Here is a 23,684-nt window from a genome sequence, read left to right on the forward strand (position 1 = left end):
ACTGTTTACCTGCACCAGCAGCTCTGCTTGTGTAATACAAAGAGAAGCACACAGGTGAAAGCAGACTGTCATGGGTGAGGCTATTTATGAGCCCCACATAAACTGAGACTGCACTTGTTTCAGAAGAACTAGGGAGAAAGCACCTTTGCCTGCCACCTTTGTACCTATGAGTTTTATGGTTAAAGATTACTACATACTATTAAGCTCTTACATTATTGTAGGTAAATTTTCTAACAGTGGTGCTTATTTTCAAACAATACGAAATTTGAACCTTTAGTTGAAAAGAAAGTTGAAAGTATTGCTTAGGCAATTCATGTTTGTCTATTTAATGTAATTATATAGCTGCTTTAAAAAATGATATGACTAGTTTCAAGGACTAGCTAGGTATGGCTAGTTTTAGGCTGTTGTTTAAGAAAGTAAATGTGTTGATCCTGAATGGAAAAAAAAAAGGCATTAAAATTCCATAGATTTTTTAAAATTCTTTTCCATTGGTCATTATTACAAGATAATGTTATCTGAAAATAATGATGACGGCCTCCTCTCAATAACACCCACTGAATCTATCCTAAATTCTTTCTCAGTGTTCTGTTCACATTTTTAATATTCTCCCTGCCTAACTTCATAACAGTTTTTTTCACAATCTTTTTCCAGTATTTCACAATGCAGTAGATATTGTCAAAGCCTTTTCGGATTGATTTCATTTGAAGATGTTAATATTTTGACAGCAGTAGAACTAACAAACAGATTTTGAATCATTACTACTAATTCTGTTTTGCGAGTGATGTATCTGTAAGTGCTTTATTTTAAAATAGATCAGTCTTATGATTAAAAAGCTGGACAGCTCAGTCTGTGGTTAGAGTCACTCTGAGGACTTTTATGTCAGGCTTCCAGGACTTTATGTTTCAAAGATATGCTGTCCAATACCTCCAGCCTTTACAAAAATCTCTTTTTTTCAGATGTTGAAGATGTTTATATAATGATACATTCTGCGTTGTCCTTATTTGTTATAGTAAGACAGTATTTTTCATTTACAGAGTTGAGAGATGATCTCAAATATTATGGCTTTTGGAACCTGCATAGCTTTGTCCTTATTCAAGCTTTAAGTATTTTAAGAAACAGCTTAAGTCTTCTAGTGTTGAATCTGGAATTTAACTTAGTTAACTAAAGTTATTATTGTTTGTATTTTCTAGCTGGCATCCACTGAATTTTCATAAAGCTGGTACTAGTAGTTAGTAGTCTTTTGTTCTAGTTTTTCATAAAATACTGTCAGGCAGCTTAAAATTCTGTGCTCCTGATATACTTCTCTGAAAAAGCATGAATGAAGCCAGCTTGGTAAGTATGGTGAGAGCATGCTTGTAACTGCTGAAGTCATTACTTCTGGCTTGAGCTCTTGTCGTAGGGGAGGCAATTGAAACAGTAGTACCACCGTGTTCATTTTGGTATCCATTGTGTGACACAACTTCAAAATGAAACGAGCTATTCTTAAAAAGTCATTGTGTAAATTGAAGTAAGGATTCAAGGTAAATTCCTTTTCTACCTCAGAGAAGCAGAAACTGGCAAGATGCTGCTGAGTATTTGTACCAGGTAAAAAAGCATTGCCAGCAGATCGAGGGAGGCAGTTGCTGCCCTCTACTCAGCTCTGGTGAGGCACACTGTAGTGCTGGGTCTTGTTCTGAGCTCCTTGGAACAATAGAAATACAAATACATTACAGTGAGTTCAGCAAAGAACTGCGAAGATTATTAGAAGCTTGGAATATCTGATATAAACATACAGGCTGAGGGAGATAGAATTGTTCATTCTGAAGAAAAGGGCACGAAGAGAATCTTATTCATAAATACTTGATGGGGAAAATGAAGCAGATAGTTTTCAGTGGTGCCCAATGGTGGGACAAGAAGAAATAGGCATAAAATGAATTAGAAGAAATTCCACTTAAACATAAGAAAATATGTATTTTTGCTGTCAAGGAGATGATCAAGCACTGGAACAAGTTGCCCAGAGAGGTTATGGAGTCTCCATCCTGAAATATTTAGAATCAAATTGGACAGTGTCCATAGCTACCTATTGTAGCTGAGCCTGCTCAGAGTAAGGAGGTTAAATTAGATTATCTGCAGAGGTGGCCTTCAGCCTTGTCAGCTGTTCTCTGATTCCTGTAGGGAGGTGTGTGCGTATACAGGCCAGGCCAGGGAAATACTTGTTTTCTTAGTATGAGCACAATTATTTGCCTACAGAGCTGGACCCTTCTTTGACCTGAAATTTGATTATTTGGATTTCTAGTGATAAAGATGTCTACCTCAGTTATTTTATGTAAACATAGCAAGAAAGATAGACATTGATGGAGAAATGTTATGTTTAGGAATCAATTATTTCTGTGCAATGAAGATTCTCCTTTGCCCCTTGCTCTCAGTGTTAAAACCGAGTCTACAAAGATCTCTTTGATGTATAGTTGTTCAGAATTTTTACTTCTTTAGGGTTGTATGATTGGGAAGGATTATTAGGATTCAGTTTAGGAATGAAGTATTTTGTTCTTCTTAAAGTATTGCCAATTTCTAAAATAATCTGACAATCTCTGTAAGTAGTTTTCATTATTTCTTATAAAGTAGGTTTATATGCCAGTGGCTTAATAAAATTACTTGCACGTTCAGAGCTCATATTTGTTTAGTTTTTAACAAATTGTATTCTGGAGGCGTTTTACAGTTCCAGAAGATTTATAGTGATGCATTTTATGGCAGTTTCTTCTGCCTGGTCTGGAGCACGTGCCTTGCTGGTTTTAAGTGTGCTGTGGATGTTTGACAAGTTAGAAACTTAGCAATCCCCATCAGCGCTTAGCCACACTGTCTCAGGCTTTGTTTTTGTTGGCTGGTATCCAGTACCATGCTATAAAATACATTTACTTGACAGAAGAAAGTGGAGAACCACATTAACTACAAAGTTTTAAAAGGCTGGCTAAACACATGCAATAAATATTAATAAAAGAAAAGGCCACCCACCTTTGACCTTCAAAACTTGTTATTAGCTTTGTATGTTTTAGAATTACCGTAACATTTTGAGTAATAGTGTTACATAATAGTATGAAAGAATCTCTTACTTAAATAAAGCATTATTAAGAACTCTGTATTGATTATTTTGCTATCTTGTTGCAAGGATTATGGAAATATTGCATTGCCAGAATTTTACTTTATACCTCAGAGTTATCTGTAAAAAACATTGTTGCCCTTTAGTTGCTCAAAATAGATAAGCCAGGTTTATTTGTAACTGTAAGTAAATGGGAAGGTGTAGTGTTGTATGTGTTTTTGTATGTATTGGGTAGGATATTTTGTAGAGCAACTTTGTAAAGAATAATCATGCAAACTCATCTCCCTCAACTTATTTTTTTCTTTTACACAATAGCAGCAAGCAGAAAAGCAGTTTTTAAAAAGTCATCTTTCAACTTGTAGTAGAATTAAGATCTAATTCGAGTTGGCTGAATGGGCTTCACATTTCTGTTTTAGTATTTTTTGTTAAATGCCTTGTAACATTCAAAAAAAGAGGGTGGGGGGTGGGGATGTGGACCAAACTAGACGTAGAGAGGAATATGAAATGTCAAAAGCAATTCAGCATTCAAAAGAGCTGCTACATAACCATTGTCTTCTAGATTAAATGTTTACCCCCTCCCAAGATAAAGGACAGTATTTTATTTGCACTCCTAATTATGTTTTAGCTTTGTGTTATTTCTCTTTATAGTATGTTAGTGGTTCCCATTTTTTTAAATTTCATGTGCTATATTATCACAGAATCGCAGGGGTTGGAAGGGACCTCAAGGGATCATTGAGTCCAACTCCCCTGCTAAAGCAGGTACCCTGCAATAAGCCTCACAGGTAGGTGTCCAGACAGGTCTTGAATGTCTCCGTAGAAGGAGACTCCACAGCTTCTCTGGGCAGCCTGTTCCAGTGCTACCTCACCCTTACCATAAAGAAATTCTTCCACATGTTTGTATGGAACTTCCTATGTTCAAGTTATAGGCCATTACTCCTTATCCTGTCACTGCACACCACCAAGAGTAGCCTGACCTCATCCACTTGCCTCCCACCTCTCTTTAGGTATCAGTAAGTGCTAATCACATCCCCCATCAGTCTGTTCTGCAGGCTGAACAGACCCAGGTTACTCAGCCTTTCTTCATACAGGAGATGCTCCAGGCCCTTTATCATCACTGTGGTCTTCTGCTAGACTCTTTAGGAGATCCCTATCTTTTCTGAACTGCAGAGCCCAGAACTGGACACAGTATTCTAAATGCGGCCTCACTAGGGCAGAGTAGAGGGGAAACATCACCTCCCTTGACCTGCTAGCCATGACCTTTTCAGTGCACCCCAGGATTATGTAAAAGTAAAATTAAAAAAAACATGCAGATACTTTAATGATAAACGGATGCAAGTTGTTGAATATTGAACTATTAACTCATTTTGTGAAAAGCCTGTTTTTTGTTTTGTTTTGTTTTTTAATTTGTAAAAGATGACATGGAAATTTTGTGAGAAAAACAACTAGAAAAATCAGCATTATTCAGTGAAATACTAATATAGAATTGTAGGATCACTGAATCATTAGAGTTGGAAGGGACCTTTAAAAGTCATCTAGTCCAGCTCCCCTGCAGTGAACATGGTGGTGCATCCTGCTAGCTTTGGATGCATTTATTACATAGCTGAAAAGATATTATCAAAACATCAGTCTTGGACAGTATCTCTTTTAACTGTTACTATCTTGAAAATAGTTGATGTTGTGTTCTTATTTTTCTTTCAATTAGATGCGCCTACAGTTTTTGTTAGTGTTAAGATGTTTTGTCCTTCAAGGTGAATTGTGACCACTTAAGTCATGCTAGTCTTGCAGACTTTCTGTGTTGATGTGCTCTGATTGAGTACAGTGGTTAGTCACATGGAGAACCATCCTGTATATATAAAGCAACAGTACTTTTAATATCTGAAAATGAGTTTCTGTGCAAATTAGAAGGGTGACACAGCTGTGAGACATTGGCTTCAAATACCAAATTTTCCTGGGTGTTCTAGAAGAAAAAAAGAACCAAAAGTGAAAATCAGCCACTCTGTAGTCTGCAGTCAGTGAGTGAAAGGTCAGCGTTGTATGATAAAGCTTCAGTGTGAGAAGAGTGGAAAAAAACATAAAGTAAGGAAGAGGGTGGAAGAATTAAGAATTAAAAAGAAAAATGCAAGTGTCATGACGGCCTACACTGCTATATCTGAAGCACTTCATTGTTCTCTTTCAAATCCTTCTTCAATTTGCTATTTCCATTATGCCCACGAAGACTGTGGAGCATTAAGCCTGTGGAAACCACTGTTTTTCTCATTGCCACTCATTTTTTCTTCCTTCCAGCCTACATCCATATGTTGTCACTCCTTTTACATTGTGTTCAATTCTGGAGAAGTGCTTTTATTCATTCATCTATTCGAGTTTGTTTTTACTACAGTGTAGGATCAGCTATTTGACAATATGAGTATTAATGCTAAAATCTAAATGAATGACCAACTAACAATGAATATGTTGCTTTATTTCAGAGCGTTGTGCGTTGCCTCTGGCATCCAAAGCTGAACCAGATCATGGTTGGTACAGGCAATGGATTGGCAAAAGTATACTATGATCCTGTCAAAAGCCAGAGGTATGTAATAGTGATTAACAATTAAGAACTTTTTTTCCCTCAGATTTAGCCTGATTATATGATTATATTAAGAGATTAGAAAAAATTATTTAGTGATGTTTGTTTTGCAGAGTTTCACTTATTTAGTTACAGTAAAGAAGAAAAAAGAAAAAAAAAAAACTTGTTTTTGAAAAGCTGTCCGTTTTCTTCCAGAATCTTAATGGTGCTGTATGCTAACAGTTCTACCTGAATTTACAAATGCATGCATTTTGAAATTGTATGAAATCCAGCTCCATGTTTCTTGAACACCTCCAGGGATGGTGACTCCACCACCTCCCTGGGCAACCTGTTCCAATGCAGTATCACTCTTTCAGGGGATAAATTTTTCCTGATATCCAACCTAAATCTCCCCTGGTGCAACTTGACACCATTACCTCAAGTTGAGCAGTTGAGGGCTGCTGATATGGTGTTACTGAAAGGCTACATACTGCATTTAGTCTTTTTTTTTAATGTCGTATTTCATTTTATTTTTGCAGTAAAAACATTGTTCAGAAGTATTAGCTTAAACTGTGGAGTATGTGAAGTAGTGGTGGAAGGCCTAGTTTGAGACCTCATCTCCACCACCCCCTCCTGTCACATGTGGATTTTGCCTGTACATCTGTCAACAGTTTACGGGCGTTCGGCCCGGTTCCGTGACAAAGGGGACGGGGGACCCACGGGCCCACGCCCCGGGAAAAGGGAAAAGGGGAAAAGGGTAAGGAGATGGCCCTGAGAGCAAAGAACAGAGGCAACAATCTGAGGAGAAACAAACTAATTTACTAAATAAAATATCGGAATGCAAAACAACACACTATAATACAATATAATTACAATTTAAGCTGATAAATCCAATACAGAGAGAGAGAATGTCCCAAAATCAAGGTAGGCCTTACTCTACTACCAACGATAAGACGGCTGGAGAGCGAGGTGCTGCCAAGACGAGAGACGGCGGAAAAAGGGATGAGGTCTCGTGTTCTGCAAGTTTTTATACTGCGAGCTTTTATCTTTTCCCTCCGGCTGGAAAATGGTAACAGAGGAGCAAAGTACCGTGGGGAATGTAGTAGTCCTTCTCTTCTGAGAACCAGGTACATTCACTACATGATGTTATGATGTGGAGTACCAATAACTGAAAATCATAAAACCATGACAACATCTAATGAAAGTGGTAGTGATTAATCAGAAGGTGGTTTGTCAGTCTAGAATGAATAGAAGAGAATTTAATTAGTCTGTAAATACTTCAGCAATTACCTCGGTTTTACCATCTGGATTGGCTGGAGCACTTCCTTCCTTATCAGCAGGGGAAAAATGTGTGTTTCATATATTCTGATTGGTATGACTATTGTTGTTGCTGTAAAAAGTTTAATTCTCTTATATGCCCTCATCTTTGTTTCACTAGCATGTGGAAATATTCTCTGTTGCAGTTCAAAATTCCAAGGTACTTACAGTGACCTGGACACTTTAATATGAAATTAAATTCTCGTATATAAGATTGGCAGAAAGAGGTGTTATTTTTCTGTTTCTTATCAATTTAGAGAAGGGAAGGAAATTATGTCATCATTGTTTGGACCTCTCTCCAGACAATGTTTGTCCCAGATGTAGCCCCAATCTCCTGTACACAGACTACAAAAATCTTAGCTCAATTTTGTACCCTTTTGATTCCTGGTTGTTAACAGTAATAGGGAAAGTACAACCAGTTTCAATTAGTCTTGTTGCAATCAGACTTGTGCAGGATTTCCCACTGTAGTGTTCCAAACATCTCTAATTAGATAACTACTACCTATGCTGCTTAGGAAGGGTACTAGGAGCAAATCATTGTCTATGTTCAGAAAGGTGCACTTTCTGTGTGGATGCTACAAGTACTGCTGACAAATGACATGTGATAGGAGACTCCTGTCCTTGCTTCCACATGTAATGTAAACTGATCTGAAACAGAAACACTACATCTTTTTATCCCCCTTCACATCTGCATGGACATACCAAGATATACACAGTCATGAATATTCAAAGTGCCATGTAATTAGGTGGAGAATATGTCTTGAGTAAAAAATGGTTTCTGTTTGACATAAACAGACCAACTGTGCTGCTCTATGTTTTTTTCCAGGGGAGCAAAATTATGTGTGGTCAAAACAAAAAGAAAAGAGAGACATGCAGAGACTCTTACACAGGATTACATTATAACACGTAAGGAATTTAAACGTCTTTTTACATGAGCATCCTTAACTCTTTCTCAGGTATCATATTATTTGCAGGTGATTTAGTTTTGTATTTTTCCCTATTAAAAACCTGCAGTCATTCCTTAATAGGTGGCTGCTTGATACAAAATTATTTATAGCCCTGCAAATTGGGAAAGGTATATATCTGGAGTGCCCTGTAAAAGTGGTGATTGTTGGCTAGGTTGTAGGGGTTGGCTAGATTATGGTGCATCTGAAAGGACAACTGCTTTAAAAAGTTGGAATGACCTTTTGTAACTATTTTGTATTTAAAAAAAAATGGACTTGAGGAATTTAAGATGCAAGATTATTTTCATCCTTTCTTGAATCTCCAGTTTTACATAAGTAAATTGGTGAGTATGCCTCTTACCACTTGGGAACATGAACAAGTACCAGTGGCGAAATCATAGATGTGAGGAATTGGTCTTGAGCAAATTCCTATTGATCTTTCAAGATTTTGAACTTGCACAGAAGTATATGGGTTTTTAAATAGCTGAAATGTCTTTCCAGCTTAAGAGTTATACTTCTGTAGTATGACTCACCGATGGCATTAAAAATAGTTATTGTTACTGTGAAAACTTTAATGACCTGCTTTTTCCCAAGGGCAAATTTTGCAAGGGGATGAGGGGACTGAGCGATTTTGGCCCTCCCTGTTAGCACCACCCTATGCAGTGTTTCCTCAACTGAAGTGACAGCAGTCACATGGTTGTGCTATCCTACTTCTTTTCCTCTTCTAGTTCCATCATGCTTGGATCCAGCTCTACTTACTGGTAATCTTGGCCTTAGAAATAGCTAAAACCACTGTTATTGAACAATTGGTAGGAAAATAAACAATGTTTAGAATGAGAAAGTGTGAGGAGTCTTGGTGACCAGGCTCATATCAAAGGCATTTTAGTTCTGGGTTCCCCTTTCAGGAACTTTCCAGCCACAGCTGTCTCCAACTTAACCTCACTGCTGCAGATGTGCAGCTCCAGTTCTTGGACTGCCATGGGTAAAGTAACAGCTTGTCAAGATCGTAGGTCTCCTCTGAGTGCCATTCTCACTTGATCCTTAGTACAGCCTTGATTATATCAACACACAGTCTGTTCTCTAAAAATTGTGTGCATGCTGTTGTTAAAGTTTATATTGTGAAGAGTGATTTTTTCTTTTAAATTCTGCTTAAAATTCAGTAGAACTTGTGTATCTTCCACATCATTTTGAAATTATATATAAGGATATTTCCAATTAAAGCAAAGCAGTAAAAATGTTTGTGAGCAGGTAGTGAACTAGTTGTACAAATTTCCTTTACATATTTTTAGGTTTGTTGTATATTTATGAAACTTTTCAGAGGTTATATTTGTTTTTTCTGAGTTTACAGTTAGAAATGGAAAGAACTGACAATCTCAGAAATCCTTTCCAAAGAGAACTAACTGCATTTTCCTCCTCCGATACTAGTGTTTTTTTGTTTGTTTATTTTTAATTGTAGCTGCTTCTTACTCTCAGAATTGCCTATAATACCTGTTTAAAATGCAAGAATGTTTTCAGAGAATTGTGTGTTACTTTCAAAATGTAGGAATATGCAGCTTAAGTTTCCCTTGGACAACCTTGACTCCTCAGATGCTCTGTGCAAACCAATCAAATTCATTGCTTTGAAATGCCAGGAACAATTTGCTGTCATCCTTCATGAAATCTGTAAAAATAAAACCTAAACATGATTCCCAAAGTTCTACTGCTGTGTCATAAGACTGTTACTTTACATCATCTAATAAATTGAGCAGGCTTCTGGAAGCAAGATGGAGAAGAGAGACCTAACAATCTGATAGGTCCATGGATGCTGCTTTCCTTTTTATATTATTAAGTATAGGGCTAATTTCCCTACATTTAAGATTTTTGTCTTTGTTGAGTCATTCAACCTCAACACAATTTCCCGCATTTTGGAAACATCAGCTATCAGCATACTGGATGGAGTATGAGAGCTAAGCCTCACCATGAGAAAACCATGTCCCTTGACGTGGTGTTTCTCTTTGGCTGTCAAGTGTAGCTTTTCTGAGCAGACTGAAGTAGCATACGTGTAAACTACAGTGATTGAAGACGTTGCAGTTTTCTGAAGAAAGAGTATTTTAAAATTATGTTAATTCAGCCAAACTTTCTGGTATTCTTCCAACCTTGTTTAGTGCTGTAATTCAAGAAAAACATGAGCGTGACTTTGTGTGCAGGAACAGAGCACCGTGGTTCATCAAGGGGATTCCTTTTCTCTCTCAGATCCAAAAGCACATTGAGAATTTTCATGCTGCTGGATTACTGGAAACCTGTAGAAAAATTGAAAGTTCAGAAAAAAAAGCAAGTCACAATGCTAATGTTGCAAACTGAATGTCAGAGGAATAAATTACATATACATACGCGATGCAAACAGTACTTCACATGAAATACTGGTGCTTGAAGGCACCCTGGAAATTTAGCTATTTCTGTGTTTGAAAAATTCAAAATTTAGAGCAAAAAAGCCCTCCAAAATACAACTCATCAGATCATTGCTTGGATACAGAAGAACTGGAAGACTGCTTCTGCCACCTTTCGCGTGGTGTGGTCAAATCACAGTCTTCACCATTGTTATTAAAATGGTAAAGAGATGATGGAATTTCTAACATTTGTTTTTCTTCAAACTTTGATTCTTCAGCTCATGCACTTCCAATGTTCCGTGAACCACGACAGCGAAGCACCAGGAAGCAGCTGGAGAAGGATAGGCTGGACCCAATGAAGTCTCACAAACCAGAACCTCCAGTTGCAGGACCAGGTAATCAACACATAATCACTTTATACTGTCCTATGCCAAAGAGACTGTCATGCTTGGGTTCTGAGTTTCTTGAGGGAGATCACACGTGTGTGGAACAACTGGGGGATCAGGCCCAGCCAGCATGGGTTTGTGAAGGGCAGGTCCTGCTTAACCAGCCTGATCTCCTTCTGTGATCTAGTGACCGGCCTGGTGGATGAGGAAAAGGCTGTTGATGTGGTCTACCTAGACTTCAGAAAAGCCTTTGACACAATCTGCCACAGTATTCTACTGGAGAAGCTGGCAGCCCATGTCCTGGACAGGTACACTCTTTGCTGGGTAAAGAACTGGCTGGAGGGCCGGGCCCACAGAGTGGTAGTGAGTGGAGTTAAATCCAGCTGGTGACCAGTTACAAGTGGTGTTCCCCAGGGGTCCCTATTTGGGCCTGTCCTATTCAGTGTCTTTATTGATGACCTAGATGAAGGCATTGAGTGCAACTTCAGTAAGTTTACAGGTGACACCAAGTTGACAGGAGGTGTTGATCTGCCTGGGGGTAGCAAGGCCCTACAGAGAGATCTGGATCACTGGGCTGAGGCCAGTGGGATGAGGTTCAACAAGAACAAGTGCTGTATCCACTTCGGCAGCAATAACCCCAGGCAGTGCTACAGGCTTGAGACAGAGTGGCTGGAAGACTGTGGAAGAAATGGACCTGGGGGTGTTGACTGACACTCAGATGAACATGAGCCAGCAGTGTGCCCAGGTGGCCAAGAAGGCCAATGGCATCCTGGCTTGTATCAGAAATAGTGTTGCCAGCAGGAGCAGGGAAGTGAACATTCCTCTGCACTCAGATCTGATGAGGCTGCATCTTGAGTACTGTGTTCAGTTTTAGGCACCTCACTACAAGAAAGACCTCGAGGCCCTGCAGCATATTCAGAGAAGGGCAGTGAAGCTGGTGAGGGGTCTGGAGCACAGGCCTTATGAGGAGTGGCTGAGAGAACTGGGATTATTTAGTCTGGAGAAGAGGATGCTCAGGGGAGACCTTATCACTCTCTACAGCTATCTGAAAGGATGTTGTGGTGAAGTGGGTGTCAGCCTCTTCTCCTGCATAACTAGCAATTCGACTAGAGGGAATGGTGTCAAGCTGTACCAGGGGAGATTCAAGTTGGATGTTAGGAAAAATTTCTTATCTGGAAGAGTGGTTAGGCACTGTAACAGGCTCCTCACGGTGATAATGGAGTTGCCATCCCTGGAGGTGTGCAAGAAATGTTTAGATGTTATAATGGGGGACACGGTATAGTGGGGAAATACTGGTGATAGGTGGATGATTGGAGTGGATGTTCTTGGAGGTCTTTTCCAAACTTGGTGATTCTATGATTCCATAACTCTGTGATTCTAAGCTTGTTTGGATTTGAATTCGAACATTTCTAGTGAAGGACTGCTGTATGTGTGGGCAGCGTCCAGCACTGTAAGATTTTGCTCTTCGATTGGAGTACTTACTAAAATAAATTAATATTCACAATTACTTACTTTGTGTAATCAGTGAAACATATAAGTGAACGCAGTTCTGAATTAAGCTCTTTCTGTAATCTTATCTAGCTTCTTCATGTCAGATCACTGTTGCTGACATTATATGCTTATCTGCTTCTTAAATGTTTTTCTTTAAAATATTGATTTCTCATTTTTTATTGCTGTAGGTCGTGGTGGCCGTGTTGGAACTCATGGAGGTACCTTGTCATCATACATAGTCAAGAATATTGCTCTGGATAAGACAGATGATAGCAATCCTCGAGAGGCTATTTTACGTCATGCAAAGGAAGCGGAAGAGAATCCATACTGGGTTGCTCCAGCATATGCTAAGTAAGGAAGCAATTAAAAGTACACATAATATTTCTGGAGGCCAGTGGAAGTTTGATAAAAGTAGAAGACACATTTTTAACAGTATATCTTCCCTTTACTGGCTTATTGCCATTGATACGTAAACCAAGAATATATCATGCTCTTCCATGTAGATAAGAGTTTCCATGAGTTTAAATCACTAAAATTTGATATTTCCATTTTTAAAATTTGCCTGTCAGTGCTAGGAAATAATTTTAAAGCTTTCTGAATTCACAAGTCTCCTACAAGTAAACATCAGAAACTGATTTTAAAAGATAATATGCCTTTTAGTAAGTTTCTGTCCTACTGATAGAGTCCAGAATGGTGGTTTCCAATATGCCCTCTGGCCCTGTCGGAGTCTTAGATTAAAGCTTCAAAAATACTTGCTAGGTGTGTTATGACAGTTTATTTTAAACAGTTTCTTAGATATCGTCGATTACTTGATTTTTCATGCATTGGGAACTGCCTACTGCTTGGATTAACTTGGTCTTAGAGATACAGAAGTATTAAAAATCACACTGAGAACTGCACTCATTTTAAACTGTATATATGGTGGTGGTACTTGTCCATGTTACACAGAAAACTGCAATACCTTTCCTTAGTGATTTGTACCAAATATATTTATTTATGTTCCATGTTATGTATATTTCAAACCATTAAAAAATAAATTTTGATAGTATAAAAATACTTAGTAAATTAATGTATTTCATACTAAGGAGCAGAAAATGCCACTTAAAAATTACAAATATTTTAACGTTTTGTTACTGTCATTGATGGTTTTTGTTGCAGAAAGTAATTTGCCTAGTATAAGTAATATTTTCAAAATTAATAGGGGAAGGTTGTGAAGAGATGAAATAATCTTCACAAAACATGCAGAGCCAGTAACAGACTGGATTTTTTTTATTAGCAACCCATTGTTTTATCTCCTAGGCAGTATCTTCATTCGTACTTTACTTACTGTACTTTCCTTATCAGTTCTATAGCTCCTTAATGAAAAAATACCACATTCTTCCAGAAACTCAGAATATATTAAGAATCGTAGCTCTTTCTAGCAGTGTCACTTATTTCCTGACTTGACACGCCACACCTTTTCCAAAGGAAACATTAGTGTCCCGCTCTGGCTTTGACTAGATAATTAATAAGTGTGGCATTCTTCTGAAGTACATCAAATCAATGCATTCTATGATAGCATCCTTGTATGAAGTCAAAGATGTTTGAAAGGCTAATTCTGTAACAGTTGTAATGAGTATGCTGTTGATTTTTAATTGCTTGAAGGTTCATGTTTCCTAGAGATGAAATTTAATTTGAATGTGTGGGTACCTGTTTTTATTTAGAGTGTGCAACTATTTGTTCTCAACAGTAAACACAATCACATATTCCATCAGGTAGATACCTTAGTATATTTTTGGCTAAGTAACTTCACTGGTTGTATATTGAGTTTCACGTCCGACACCTGCAATGTAGTAGACATGAAAGTTTTAAAACATAGCTGTATTACAGAACGCTTACTGTGTCAGGTGGGTGGATCTCATTATGGTTTCTTGTTAAAAGATGTAGCTTCAGGGGAAGAAGAGAGCTGGCTGAGAAACAGGGAGGATGCAAGTCCAGACTGCTATTAACTTACACACCAGAAGGTGATACGTATGTGGGGGAGTTGGGCTGCAGCCAACAGCATGCTGCCTTGACAGTTTTGACAGTTCATAAATCTCATGCCAAGGAAATTGCTTCTATCCTTGCTTTAGAATCTTGACTTTAAGATGTACCCCATGCAAAGAGCTTTTTAAAGCTTTGTTCGTATTCTTTATTATTACTATTTATTATTATTTATATACCGTTATGACACTGAAGTACAAAAACTTTACAACTGTGTTATGTTCTTAACTTTTAGAAATGGAGGTAGGTCTGTGTTAGCAGCTGCAGACCAATGACAGTCATAGATTCATTAGCTGCTTACCTGCATGCGTGCGTAATACAGAGAGCTGCATTATAATACATCCAGTATCTGACTTCATAGGGTGTGCACATTTACCTGGTGTAAATCATTTTTCAGACCTTCTTAACAGATGCATATTTTATTAAAGTACAAGTAATTGATATAAATTATCACAAAATACTGTATTGTGTTTCCCTAGAGACACTTAAAATCAGGGTTCATAATAGTAAGCAGTATACAAACTTAGAGAAACTGTTTCCTTTAGCTACATCTAGTGTTTCTTTTATAGCACGAGATATATTAGAGAGTTATGAAAGGTGATATTTTGATGTATACTTAAAAGGACATGCTGCCGTGAGACCCAGTATGTTTCATTTTTTTGGTGATGTTCATTCTTTTTTCTACTTTATTTCTTTGCTATCAGTTTTTCCACATTTCTGTGTTAAATTTTAATTTAAATGTGGTATAAAAATATTCACTTGAGATAGCTCTTGTTTGATAAAGCTTTTGTTTTTGTTGTTTCATGTATGGCTATTCACCTACAGTCTTCGATTTTCCTTAAGAAGATGTCTAAGGAACAGATATTTGTTTTCTTTAGTCGTTGCTACAAAGTAATTTTAGTCCAATAAGACTAAGAAACATTTTTTTGTTGATAAATTTTTATATCTCTCTGATTGTGGTGACTGGCTTAGACTTCATCTGGTCCTAATTGTAAGTGATTAGGTCATGCTAAGCCAGATAACATTTTAATCCAATTAATTTATTTAGTTGTGATTTCACTTTAGAAATTCATTTAATACCTCTGGCATAGCTTTTGCTGTTAGTTTATACATTGTATGTAAAAAAAAAATCATTTTTTTTTAAAGGTGCCTAATCTATTCTTGAAGCCAAATATTTGCATTATTTATCACTTGAATTGATTTTCAAACTTGTTGTCATTAGCATGACCTTTCTATTTCTCTTATAATTTAAACCAAAAAATGAGAGAAAATACATAAATGGGAAATGGATGGGTGAAAATAGCACATGCTGATGAAAAGAATACTAGGGAATAATAGGAAGTACAAACGGAATCAGAAGATGATATATCACAGAAGGCCAATGTGAATCAAGTGTCAAAAGAGATGAGATCAACAGCAGGAAAAGTCTGGATGGAACAATTAAAGAAATAAGTAAAACAAAAACCAAACCAAAACAAACAACAACAACGAAAAAAAACTTGAGATTTTTTGGGAAAAAAGCTTGTTTGAGACCTTGGCATGAGTTTTTCCATTGGAGTGAAAGGAAAGGAAGGACAGATTGAAGATTTCAACTAAAGAAGTACAGGAAAAGAACTTGAGGCATCAGTTGTAAATGTTTGAAAATTACATTCTTTGTGAGCTGTTTGTTTTAACACAGCTGTACAGAGATACTGTAAGGACTTCAGATGTCCCTCTGAAGGATCAGTATAAATTACTAAGCATTGTATCTGAGGGGCTAATCAGGCCCAGATGTATCTTTCTTCTGTACTGTAGGGAAGATCAGGGTGAAATTTCCCTCTGCATCAAGATAGATCGCAGTTCTTAGAAACTATCTTACATTACAGAGTTGTTGCCCCTATTTTGTCTTTGTCATTGCTGCTTGCCACAGGCAAAAGGGAACAACTTGAAGCAGCAACCTCTAGCTGCACTACGTTTACTGTTTTTTTCCTCAATAACGTTATGAGTGTGTGAAGTGTTAGTTATACTGTGGCTCTTGTAGTATCTTTAACTGAAAAAGCAGGACCACACAGACTGTTTTAGAACAGTGATTTTGCTGACACACGTTGGTATATTTAAGCTAAATCTTCTTTGGAGATTGTTAACTTTTAGAGGGAAGTCCCTGAGAAGAATCTGACTATTTGAGGTAAGGAATACAAAGCTTCCTGCTGCTGAAAGGTTTTTGCCTGTCTGAAAGTAGCGTATTTGACATGATTCTGATTTCCAAGCACGTTTGAAAGTCTTTAAATTTGTTTCAGTGCAAAATAAACTCAAATTTTTGTCACAGTAACTTTCTGTGACAAAAGTCACATGCTGTGATACGCAATTGTCATTTCCAGCTGGTTTAGTTGTAGCAGTATTTTTTTAGCCGCAACTCTGTGAATCACAGATGTCAGTGTGCTACTTTTACAGCATCTGTAAAAAGTAACTAAGTAAGACAACACGTAACCAGAGGGATTGTAGTGACTCTAGAGCAGTCTGTGTGGACACTGGATTTTTTTTTTTTTTTAAGTTTCTGCATAACTGAAGACATTGCAAAACAGTGAGGTAAAGAGGAGTCTTAGAAGTCTACAGAAAATCATGCAAACAAATCTAGTAAGAATAAAATGCCTTAGTTTATTCTCCTGTTTTTGATTGCAGCCTTTCAGTGTAACTGACAATAGGAATGTCTATATCAATGTATGAGATACTAGTTTCTTCTCATAGTCATGTGAAGTTATAGGATCATAGAATAACGTGGGTAGGAAGGGACCTCTGGAGATCATCTAGTCCAACCTCCTGCTTAAAGCTTGCTCACTTAGATTAGGTTACTCAGGTCTAATTAGATCAAGTTGCTCAGGAACATACCCAGTTGAGACTGAATATCCTCACAGATAGAGATTCAGCAGCCTTTCTGGGCAGCTTGTTCTAGCGTTTGACCACCCTCATAGTAAAAGAAAATAAAATTACTTATATCTAACTAATATTTTCCATATTCCAGATGTTCTGTTGTCCCTTGTCTTGTAGCTGCAGTTTCAAGAAGATTATTACTCCATCTTTTCTGTAGGCTCTCATGATGTCATGATGTAGTTGTAGGTGGCAATGGAATTCCTTTTTAGCCTTCTATACTAAGGCTACCAAGTCCCATTTTGCTTAACTTCTTATATATGCTGTACTCCAGTCCCCTGCCTGTCTCAGTAGTATCTTTCCATTGTAACCGATCTGATGGCCACCACTGACATTGTCTCTTATACTGTAGAGCCCATAAGTGGCTATACTAATTCAGCTGTCATTTCATAAATGCTAAATAGAGAGGAATTTTATGGAATCTCTTATGACTGTTAAGATAGTCAGGTTAGTCAGGGACAGTATACTTTGCTGAATCTATGCTGGCTATTCCTTATCACCCTATTGGCCTTCTTGCGCCTAGAAATGGCTTCCATGAGGATTTGTTTCATAGCCTTCTCAGGCTGAGAGGTTAAGTAAGCTGTCGTGTAGTTCCCCAAAACTTCCTTTTGCCCTTCATGAAAATGAATAATTTGCCCTTTTGAGTCAACAAGAACTTCTTCTGGTGACCATGACTTCTCGAACATGAAGATGAAGAGAAAGCATAGTTGAATCCTCATCACAGGAAGTTTTCAAAATGTGATAGGACTGGGTGCTAAATAACCTCATCTAGGCTTGCTTTTCCCAGAAAATGTTGAGCCTCATGTTTTGAGGTCCTTTCCAACCTAGGCTGTTCTGTGTTTGATTTTGTAGCTTCCAGGGACAAAGATAAATAAAATTGATAAGAGGGTTGATGGAGAAAAAGAACACAGCTTTCCAAAGTATTATCTAGCTCTCGGAAATGAAAACATTTTGAAGTAGTAAACCTGTTTTGATAATTTTTGTATAAATATTAATCATGCAGCAAGCTCCTACTGCACTGGCAATCTCTAGTGCAATTACTAAGCAAAACAATGTGTGTTTAATTTAAACAGTCGCTGATGATAATGCTGTAGCAAAGTGTGTTTTCTGTGCTTATGCCTTTAAACCAGTCAGGTGTTTTAAGTGTCCCAGACGCTGCTGTATAACTTGTGGAGGTTGAACGGCTTACACTGCAGTTGATCTGAGGCTACAGCCATTTCATGCTAATTTTTAAAAATGAGATAGCAAGCAGACTTTGTTTCTACCGTATATTTTTTCTTGAGGTAGCTACTGCTGGATTATACTACAGTCTCTCCCCTTGGCCACATTTTTATTGGATTCTGGGTGCCTTTCTGATGTTTCCTGGCATCTGTAACTTCTCACAGTGCTACTTCCATCACAGAAATTACATAGCTTCTGATGTTCATTTCACAAATTGTGTCATTCTTCTTGAGTGGAAGTTTCTGATAAAAATTGTGACAGTTGAAATTTCATGGTCAGAAATGATTGGTTTACATTTGATGAGTTGTGCCTTACAAACAGACATCTCAGTTCTGGTACCTTTCTCTTAATCTTAGTTCTGGTACCTTTCTTTTGAGTGTTGTGATAAAAGGAAGATACACTTCTAAAATGTGCTAAATAAGCTATCATCAACAGGTTTTGAAAAAGTGAGAGAGATGGAAGATTCCATACATTCTGTTTCTCAAGCAGACAGTGGAATCCAGTATTTGTGTCAATAAGGTCTTCATCCCTGTTGGCTGTTTTGGAATCAATGTTGATTAAAAAAAATTCTCTTTCAGTAATTGGTTAAGTACAACTGATGTAACTATTTTCTGATGAGTTTTTTTTTTTCATTTGGAGAATGTTAATTAATTTCTTTTACTCACATTTCTGTTTTACGTGGAGAGCAGAATGACTCATTTGACTAGTTTAGGTCTTCAAAGGCATTCAAGGTCTGCTAATGTGTAGTGAGGCATACAGCCTGCACCAGGGTACCATGTACTAATAGAGAGTCCCTCAATAGGACTATCTCTGGAACATCCTCGGCCTTTTGGCTAAGATCAAGTGAAGTGTAGTATCCTTTGGAAGACAGAGAGGGAGGCAGGACAATAGAAAGATTCTGTGTGTGCAAAAAATCATCTTTTTAGTTTTGACTTCGTATCTGTCTTGTGCTGTATATTTAACAACTGAAGAATGCTATTCTTTATTGGTGGATGTCTTGCTATTATTCTTCAAAGTCAGTGGCAGCACTGAATTATGCCTGTTGTGTCAGTAAGGCAGATACAGTTATGTTGAACTTTATGCATTTTGTTGAGTGTGCCAAATAACAGTTGTAACAACAGTTAGTGCTTCACATCCTCAAACTGCTGTGAAAACATTAGTTAATACACTGATGAGCTGATGACTGCCTTGGATGCGTTTTAGCTTTTGTCATGTGTCATTGATGTAATGAGAAGTTGGACACAGCCAACTGCAGAAATCTAGTAGTTTCAGCTAGACAATAATTGTGCTCAGAATTAGGTTGGAAGTGGGTACCATGAAGTAATTAAAGTGTAGAGCAGGAACTGAATGTCCAAACAGTTTGTTGAAATGCTGTTTGATGCTATGTTCATTTTAAAAGTAATTAATAATTATTTTTATAAAGTGTAACTGTTATTTAAAGTACAGGTCAACAGTGGAGGAATAGATACCATCAAGCTTGACTGTAGGATACACTGTGTTCTCATATGAAGATCATTAATTTTATTATGTTACAGTAGTGCTGGATAAAGTCTCTAGAGGAGAAGCTGTTTTTTTCATGCACAGACTAAGCCAGAAACCATGCTGTTCTGTTTTCTCTTACTGGCTCGTGTAATACTACAGTGTATCAAAATGGAGGTTTCTTTTCCAGAATAATGGAATGAGGAGACCTGAAGCTACTTTTTTCTAACATTATGTTAAATTGACTTGTTCTTCTCATCTGTCATAGTTTTATTTATGGAATACACAGATAATGATTATGAACTGATGAGAATATATTGCTCTTCATGTTTTGCCCAAGAGCTGTGCCTTCAGATCTTCTTAGAAAGTCAGCTGACGGGTTTACTTTTTCATTTTTTTTGAGAATGAAAACCAGTCAACTCTAGGATAGTTTTTTTTTTTTAAGGATGTCATTTGTGTCTGATGTGTATCTAATACAGTTTCTGATAAAGAATTGTAGACTGATCATTATTTCAATCTTCTTAATATTTTCTAGAACACAGCCAAAAACAGTTTTTGCAGAAGTGGAACCAGAAGATGATGAAACGGACAAGCCAGAATGGAAAAAACGTAAAATTTGAGGAATTTGGTATAAAGAATAATGCAGAAGCATTTGAACTAAACTGTAGGATTTATTTCTTTCTTTTATGTAGTGGATCAAAATTTGAAAGCATAAATTACTTCAGTTTGTAAGTCTTGCTGCAGTGTAAAAGGAATTGTACTATAATGAATTGTCATATCACATCTGAATTTTGTAATAAAGAATGAAGTGTAAGGTGCAAAGGAGAACTCTTCCCCATTTGTTATTTCATTTTGTGATTTAAGTAAAAAATATTCCTCTTTATAATTTCTAATAGAACTCTAGTGACTTCCTTATTTTGCCAAATGCTTTTTTTTTTATGGTGAACTTTACTAATACTGTGTCACCACAGTGTTCAATGATCTTAAGTATATAAATAAAATAATACAGTATCTCAGGCTTCTTTTTATTTAGTCTAGTAAGATCTGGTGTTTCCACAAATAAACAGAACTTAAATTTTTATTTCACATTTATTAATGTGAAATAATCCACTAGAAAATTTTTCTAGTGTTTATTCTTACATAAATTACATCCCTGTTATGTATGTGTAGTGTCCCACACTAGTGCTTTATATGGCTTTCATTTTTCAAAAATGTGAAAAAGGAATGGACAACCATATGTTATGTTTTAATAAAAACACTATAAGTTTGTTGCCTAGCTGATTTTTTGAGGCCTCCCTCTTAGTTTGTATTGATTAGTACAGGACAGAGCTGAGCTGTATTTTTATTACCAATTCTCTGTATATATTATTGTATGTAGACAGAGCGACAGATGTTGTATGCCTGAATTATGTATATCTTAGCTCACACTCTCTGAAAACTGATACTATCCTTTATAAAGTGTAGGGGTTTTTCTAAGTGCGTGTTTAGCGTTAACATAGAATTGCAGTTCCGAATGTCTTAAAGTGAAGGACAGTTTTAAAACTAATGTCCTTTAGAGAACCTGCATTAGTTTTAGACATTCATGCAGTAATATACGATACAGTAAGTATTGTGATTACAATAGTATGGAATATAACAAGTATTCTGCATTTCTACTAAGAGCATGAAGCAGTAGGCATCATACACAATCAAGCTTTCTTAATTATGAATAGATTCTGAAAGCATAATTTAAGGCTATATTTAGCAAGCACTCACCTACCTAACTCAAAGCACGTGATCCTGATATTGTCAGCAGAGCTTAGATTTTTTTTAAAAAAAGCATTGTTCTGCATCATGATTTCATTGCATGGTTTCCTTTCTCAAGCTTATCTTTTTCTCATTTTTATACATTAGAGAGAAGTAAGCTTGTCCTCAAGAGGTATTGTGAGTATTGCTGTAATATTCCCAAAAGGAAATGTTTTCACTGCTTTCATTCAGTAGTGTTTTGATAACAGTGGAACCACAATAAGTAATCTACAACTTGTCTTTGTCCCTTGTAAAAAATGTTTTTGTTCATATTTATCTGGAATTGCAAATAAATGCTTAGTTTACAGCTGCAGTTGTGATATGCAAAATGATGGACTTAATACCTAGGTAAGCATTAAACAGAGGAGGAAAAAGAAGTGCCAGATGAAGAGCAGCTGTGGTTAGTCAGAGCTGCTAAAGGCCTTCCTGATCAACGTCCCCCTCAGCAATTAAACATCATCATTTCATTTAAGGCTATTATAAATCTTTTTTTCATACATATAATGTACTGGAAGGTAAAGCATTATCGAATTTTTTAATATAAAATGTTGAATAAGACTTGTAAAGGTTTGTAAAGCTATGCCCATGGCTTTAGGATGAGTACTAACAGTTTAGCATTTACATTGTTAGAAGTTGTTTACTGAGGCAGTGTGGCTTAGTAGGGAGCAAAGCTGGAGGGAGAGGCGGATGAGGAAAAATGCTGCAACAACTCTCTGAGCTTGAGGGGAGCTTCTCCTTTTGTGTTATTTCTTCAGATCAGCTATATCTTGTTTCCTGATTCTTAGAAGAATGAGTTCTGCAAATGAGCCTTGCAGAAGTTCTGTAAGAATTTTTTAAGAGTTTGTTGTTACTTACAGTGATTAATTTCCCAATTGTCTTGAGCAACTGTTTTAGCAGCCTAAAATTTTAAACAGTATCTGTTTAGAAGTATATTTGAAAGTTTTAAAACTAACTAATTACACTTACTCTTGTACTTTACTTATTCTTGTACTTTCATTCCTGGCTTAGTTTGTTTCCCGTAGTCTTATATGGAATGTCTGCAGCACAGACACCAACCAAACAAATGTTAAGGCATTTTTAAAAGCAGTGTTTCAAATTGAACAGTTCAGCGATAATCTGGTGGGGAAGAAGGTAGGAACACTCTACTTGACCATACTTGGTATAACAAGCTGTGACTCACTTTTTTGAGCTGCCCAAGGAAAAATATTAACATGATTAAATATTTGTACTGAAAGGTGCAGTTCTACATGCAAAGTGGAACATTAGAAATACTACTTATATTTATTTTTATGAACCTAGTTTTCTTTTAAACTTTACTGAAGACTTAGGTCTCAGTCATTGCAAAGTTGTTATCTTGGTCTCCTGTATGTTGGTATTGAGTGTTAATGTGGCCAGAGACTAGATGGACTTCAACTTTAATATTTCTGAAACAAGGGCTTTGCTTGCCTTCTTTCTTGCTTTCATAGTAGACGTCCTTACGGACGTATCTTCTCTAAACCTGATATCTCTGTTCATGTTCTGTGCAGCTTCCAGATGTTTCCTTACAGCATTTTATGCCCTTCTGTCATTTGTGCTAGTGACTCTTTCTGTCCAGATCATCGCAGCCCACCAGCTGGTGGGCAGCCCAAAGTCACATTCCCTGTTTGTATTGCTGCTGTTGCTATCAAGGTCTTATACTCTTGTATTGCATATATTAACAACTATTGCAACAGGTCAGGTGATTGCAAAGACTGTAGTTGAGTGCTAGCACTGTCTCTCACTATCTTCCACTACTTTATTGTTGCTTAAGTCCTTCTCTGCACAGGTATTTCCTATGACCTATTATTTAATGAAGATTACACTTGCTTCTCTTTTTTTGTGATTGTTAGTGAGTACTGTCAATTTGTGCCCAAAGGCCTCTGACTCTTTGCTTTTGATTACATGTCCAAATTGGTGTTTTTTGTCATGCCTGCTTTTCTCTGTCGGGCTGTAGAAGAGTATTTTTTATGGGAAGAAAAACTGTGAGTCTTTATCCTATCAATTCAATCTCTGTGGAACCCTGAGGAGTGTTTTGCAATGAGTGGCATTATTGAGAAGTGCCATCCTCTTGGCTGGATCTTTGTCCATTTGTTTCTTTGACCTCTGATGACTCTGTGGGTATCCAACTTGAGACAT

General features: G+C 37.0%; 1 protein-coding gene across 2 annotated transcripts in view; it reads left to right on the plus strand.

Moving 5' to 3' along the window:
- The window catches only part of WDR70 (WD repeat domain 70), a 143,529-nt gene extending 122,510 nt beyond the window's left edge, over nucleotides 1-21,019 (plus strand). For both annotated transcript variants that reach the window (XM_021380658.1, XM_021380659.1), the window contains exons 14-18: nucleotides 5,539-5,639; nucleotides 7,759-7,838; nucleotides 10,521-10,637; nucleotides 12,308-12,470; nucleotides 20,281-21,019. In XM_021380658.1, coding sequence (XP_021236333.1) covers nucleotides 5,539-5,639; nucleotides 7,759-7,838; nucleotides 10,521-10,637; nucleotides 12,308-12,470; nucleotides 20,281-20,365 — 546 coding nt within the window. In that variant the 3' untranslated portion in view covers nucleotides 20,366-21,019. The remainder of the gene's footprint in view (nucleotides 1-5,538; nucleotides 5,640-7,758; nucleotides 7,839-10,520; nucleotides 10,638-12,307; nucleotides 12,471-20,280) is intronic.

The sequence above is a fragment of the Numida meleagris genome, chromosome Z (assembly GCF_002078875.1).
Source record: "Numida meleagris isolate 19003 breed g44 Domestic line chromosome Z, NumMel1.0, whole genome shotgun sequence".
Classification (NCBI taxonomy): domain Eukaryota; kingdom Metazoa; phylum Chordata; class Aves; order Galliformes; family Numididae; genus Numida; species Numida meleagris.